At 31.7% G+C, this 6,093-nt stretch overlaps 1 protein-coding gene across 1 annotated transcript; it reads right to left on the minus strand.

The window, feature by feature from the left end:
* Positions 1 to 2,080: 2,080 nt before the first annotated feature.
* On the minus strand, positions 2,081 to 4,779 carry LOC100569618 (ETS translocation variant 5-like). The gene is made up of 3 exons (XM_029490363.1): positions 4,349 to 4,779; positions 2,629 to 2,840; positions 2,081 to 2,377 (listed from the first exon to the last, which is right to left on the minus strand). The coding sequence occupies exons 1-3, from the start codon at positions 4,440 to 4,442 to the stop codon at positions 2,261 to 2,263; spliced, it is 423 nt and encodes a 140-aa protein (XP_029346223.1). The 5' UTR covers positions 4,443 to 4,779; the 3' UTR covers positions 2,081 to 2,260.
* Between the last annotated feature and the right edge of the window lie 1,314 nt (positions 4,780 to 6,093).

Consider the following 6,093-nt stretch of genomic DNA (forward strand, 5'->3'; position numbering starts at 1 on the left):
ATATGTGACACAACGGATGTTTCGATCTCATCGCGTAATTTTCCTGTGTCAGGGATCACAGAATCGAAACTTACTTGTTCTGTGTGGACGTCGTGTGATTTGTATATTTTTAAAAACAGCTCGACGATTGAATAAGTTCCAATTTAAAATTCCCATTTTTTTTTTCAGATATACCTAGTTTATACGTTGGTATCATTGAGATCGTGCCAGATCGTGTGAGTACTCATTATAGTACTCATATAGTTAGTACTTATTATACTAACTATAATAGAAATTTGGTTTGGCAGTGTAGTTATTATATTTCTATATTAGAAAAACCTAATCGGAATAAAAACCAATAAAAACGTCCAGCAGGCAACTTGGTTTCATAAGGATTACGCGAGATACAATTATTTTTAGTAAATTGATTTGTTGTTTTAATTTCCGACAGTGATTTCTTTTCAAAATCAAACCCCTCAGATAAAAACCATAAATGTCTGTAGATAATATTATAGCTAAATCGCTGACTGTCTGGTAATTGAGGAAGTCTAAAGATGGTGGTTATATTATTATTGATGATGTAGGTTGTAACTATTCACTGTGCAGAAATCATCGTCAACGACTTCAGACTATACGCATGAGGAAATTGAAGAAATTTCAAAGTGACAAATTAGTATATAAAATGTATACTTCACGCCCGTCGCCCGTGTAAATTAACTATTAAGATTAGGTTGACTATATTTATTATACACAATAAACATGCGCGAAATAAGCACGGATTTTTATTTTGAAACTTTATAAGATTCTAACTTATATTAGGTGCGACCGTGGGGGCTTTACGCTTCGCTATTGTCGCCTTTGCAGGTTTTCACTGGATACTACAAATGGACTAGATGTTTGTATATTGGCTCTATCGTACAATTTGTTATATCTATAGGATATGGATGAACATATAATATATATATTATACTTGTGACTTATCTGAGTTCCTCGAAGCCTCCTCTCTGCAAACGCTCTCCGCCGATTTCATACCGTTATTATCTTTTGTTTACTTGCCGCAGTCATATATTATCTTCTCTCTGTTTCTCTCAATCTCGATTTTGAGTGATACGGATCGAGATAATCTCTCAGTGGGTTGGATATATGTATTTTGAAAACAATATAATATCATATATAGTATACACTGTAGACTGTAGTGCCTCGTTAATCTGTCAGAACTGAATTTGACACCACCGGTGTAGCAGTAGTCACTAGTCGAAGGGTCAAAAATAGCTGGTGTATACGCGGATTAACGTATAGACACGTAGGCGTATTGCTAGACAATTATTCTTTGGGGAGGTGGCTATTGTCTGTAAACGTTTTCGTGACTCGGGTAATTTTGTATTTGTTTGAGAGACTCATCCCCCGTTATTATAATAATAAATAGGTATACCTCCGGTGACATATAGGGCAGTAATGCTACTGCAAATTCACTAGTTTTATCGTCATATTTTTCAAATAATATGTAGGTATATCGGGTATTTTTACGGCAAGTACGATACTATAAATTATTTATTTTAGCAAAATATATAATAATATTTGCAACTTTAACTGTATACTTTATAGGTACTGAATTTTTAGATGTACACGGTTATATTATGTGAATACCTTAAGAATATAGAGTAGTAATATAGGAATCGTTATAAAGTGTTTTCGATATATCTTAATTATAATATAAATGATAATATGATTCAAATACAGGTTATCACTATCGCTTATATCGCTATGCATTACGTATATTGTATATACTGATATAAGTAATAAACTAAAATAGGAAATCAAACACGAACAGTATTTTTAATAGATTTTTAAAAAAGCTTTGCACAAATACCAATAAATAATAATAAAAATACACTTTTATATGAATTTAAACATATATAATATATATATTTCACTTTCTCTCCGATAAATCCGTGGTTCAATATAAATTGCACAGGTACTCTATTAAAATGCCAGTCAATATAGGAGATATTTAAGTAATAATTGGTCATACTGCTTAAAGACTAAAAAAGTCGGACATTCTACAGGATGCCCGGGAAATATAGTTATACAATACCCGAAATCTCAACATTCCCCATAACAGCTATGTGCAGTATAAAAAATATTAACAGGGAAACTGTGTGCCGCAATCATTATCTCTCCGTAAGTATTATACGATACGTTATATTATACAATCTCATCGTTTTGTTTTCAAATTTATGAAAAATCACATCAACTTGTTATTGTATGTTAATATTTATATTTACTCACCAGCCACTTTCTGCATGATCCCCTTTTCGTAATAATACCTGAGTGACCGGCTCAATTTGTCGTAGTTCATTGCCGGTCTGTTCTTCTGTAATCCCCATCGTCTAGCCACCTGAGATTGTGCAAAAATTGTTAAATGATGTAAACAAATGATATAAATAATATATTTTTACCCACAGTGTATCCATTATTAAACGGATTAGTTATCTTTAAAACGTCCAATTTGTATAAAATTACGATTTGGCAATGTGGTCATACTTAGTATTTAAATACTATAGCGACATGTAAATCGTATGACGTATTGTGCATTTTAATAAAACTCCACCGTCATTTATGCATAATATTATGTTAAAGTATACGCACCTCTTCCGGTTCGACCAGTTTAAACTCCATACCCCTCCCGGTCCATACGATACACGACGCGTTGTTCGGGTCGTCCAGTAACGTGACTAGAAACTGCCAAAGCTGCAATGCCCCCCTGCGCTGGGGTTGTGGCGGCGCGGTGACTCCGGCGTACCCTCCCCCATTACCGTCTTGGCCTAAAGATGCGACGGTCTTTAATTCTGAGACATCTCCTGTATACACACGGCATTAACAAAATAATAATAATAATAATATAATGACTATTTAATTATATATATTGTATAGGTAATAGGTGCGTATATATATATATATATTATATTATAAATCACGGTTAATTCGACATAAAAATATATGGTCAATAAATAAGTAAGTTATTTTAAAGTTTATTTTTTGATTAAAATATTAAAATATAGTTTATAATAAAAAGTTGTTAAAAAAAATGTTTTAGAATTAACAGCAGTTTAAAATTATTTATACATTCGCATTCAATTTCCTATTCAATAAATTATTTTCCTATCGACCAACTTATTTTGCAACTTATTTCCTCGGTGCCAATAATTAATGACATATATATACTTTTACAGGATCATTAAAATTACCTAAGTAAAACATAGTTTTGAGGAAAATTCCATACGAACTTATATACTTAAACGTAAACCTTATCAATTTCGTTCCACAAGATATTTTGAAAGACTGTGTAGATATTATGAACATAATTATACATTTATACATCTATATTATAGCAACAGCATATACAACATTTTGATATAAATTTTTTATTTTATAATATCTTATTTTTAATTTTAAATCCTCTACCACGTTAGTGATCTAGATTCTTATGAGTGACGAAACTTGATTCATGATTTCTTCAGCTTACAATATTCCCACATAGTTGACACAATATTATACATTCAGTCTATTATAGTAGGTACCTAGTTAATAATCATAATTCATAAATCAAACCATAATATTATAGGTATAGTACCTAAACTAAATCCGCATGTATTATCTCAGTCTTGTACAAATGCTCAACATAAGAAAAACTGTTTTGAGCCGATCAACTTTACTCCCACTGTATTTATATAGTATAATTACCAAAATTCCACAATGCGTAGGAAGAACTTTATCTGTGTCGTAGTGTTTTCATTTTTTTTATAGCACTTACCAATAATTTTAAATAATTAAATTAAAAAAAACCTAATGTTCTCAAACTGATAACTTTAAATGTATTTATGTTATCCAAATAATAAAAACCCTACGGCACAGATAAAGTTCTCCCTATGCGTTGTAGAATTTTGGTAATTTTTCCATAAATACAGAGGGACTAAAGTTGTTACGCGCAAAACAGTTTTTTGGCAATGTTGTACATTAATTTTTAAACGGAGACAACACACGCGAGCGTGACTTCCTCTTAAGGTATTCAACAGAGCTCCCGAGTAATTACATTTTCTTTAATAAACAATCGACAGACATGAGACATGACTTGTTGAATCGACCAGAATCGTTTTAGTCGTAGTTTAGGGGGCTTGGGAATTGTCTGCAATAATTATTTATATATTGGTATTATATCAAGTATGGATTATATATATTATATGCAGCGGCGTACACATGGAAGGGACTGCGGGAGAGTTTCTATATCGACTTTATAAGTTTTCATAGTTTTTCTCTCATACAATGTGACCAGATATTCAATTGACCAAAGAACATTGTTAGTTCTTACCGTCCTGATGATCCTTGTTAATGGTTATCGTCGGTGGCAGTAGTGGTGGCGGCGGTGAATGCGGGGGTGGATGAGGAGGTGGTTGTATGTGCATGTGCGTCGAGTGATGGTAGTTGAACACGTCGGACGTGCTCAAAAATAGCGGAGAACCACCTGCTGATCATCAGACGGTTGAGATTATGATCGACATCATCATCATTATTAATATAGGTATGCAAATAATTATTATAACACTAAAATACAATAATTAGTGTGGGGTGTATTATAGTGTACGTGTTTATTTTATTATTATTTTTCCGCATCATCGGATTTTCGTCGATTAATTAATATTAATGAGCTCGACGATTGTTGTTTTTCGTTTAATTATATTCACTAAAACACGATTAATCTTAATGTTTCACGAGTTTGATATACACACACATATAGTTACATTAATTTACCACCAGGCTGTAACAGATCACGATATGGCAAAAGATTTACCATTTTTATGAGCATAATTAATTCGTAACAAAAAATGTTTATCATTAAGAAATTCATAAAACTATACTCATTTATTATTTATTATACTAACGATGACGCACCGTGGTACACTGGTACATACCTATAGGTATAGTATGTTAATTTTAATGTATGACGGTAAAAGTACGAATATCGGTGAGCTGCGAGCTGGTTTTATAATGTTAGCATAATGCAGAAAGACTTTAATTTTCTAACAGTATTTAAATGGATATAAGTCAATAAGTAAGTTGATGTGACTAAATGACTTGATTTTAGTAACCACTCTTAGTCCTTAGACAAAGCTCGACAAAGCTTTTGGATTTCAATCAGCTTGCAAGTAATTCTATAGGCTATGGGACACCTATTCCTGCCGGCTGCCGACAATAAAATCGGTAAAATAATCTAGATTTGCTAACTACTAACTATAGATTTAAAACCTATGGTTTATATTTTACTATACAAATGACTGTTGATAGAACTTTCGTATACATAAAGTATTTAAGTGGACAAACAAAATAAACGGTTAACTTCAAAATGCAATTGTTTTGTCCGATACCTGTTTGCAGGAGTCTTACCGCGATTCGGTGCAGTATACTTGCGATGTCTGAGATATAGAATATTCCAAAGGGTACAAGTCCAAAATTAAAAAAGAGAGTGTACAGTTGAATTATAACTCTACAGTCTCTACATAGATTTATTCATGCATTTCATCAATGATATTTGTAATTTATACACAACTATAGTAACGTTCTATGACATTATATACCTCATATGTATATAGAACTACACGAAGGGCCTGCGTTTTTAATCAATCATTTTTTTCTTCGGTAAGCCATAAGGAATAAACTATCTTGCGAACACGATTCAAAAGATTCATTAGGGTGGTAGAGAAGCTCAGTTCATTAGTTTCATTGTTTAATTATAGTTAAATGTTAATACTTTAATAGGTGTATAATGTATATACTTATAATATATACGTATATTATATTATATACATATTTGATATAAAATGTATAATCAACAACACCCATAAAAAAATCATAGCCATGTCACCATAACAATTTAATATATTATATGCTATATACGATATTCTGCATACTACATACATGTTAGTATGATACATAACAGTTATTGGTACCTATATATAAAAAAAATTAACCTCAAAACAGTTGTTGATTTTTTTTACTTTTATGCATTGTAAATTGTAATACATCGAAATTCTATCATAGTCCGTTGTTAGGGGGGGG

This window comes from Acyrthosiphon pisum, chromosome A2 (genome assembly GCF_005508785.2).
Source record: "Acyrthosiphon pisum isolate AL4f chromosome A2, pea_aphid_22Mar2018_4r6ur, whole genome shotgun sequence".
In the NCBI taxonomy this organism is placed as follows: domain Eukaryota; kingdom Metazoa; phylum Arthropoda; class Insecta; order Hemiptera; family Aphididae; genus Acyrthosiphon; species Acyrthosiphon pisum.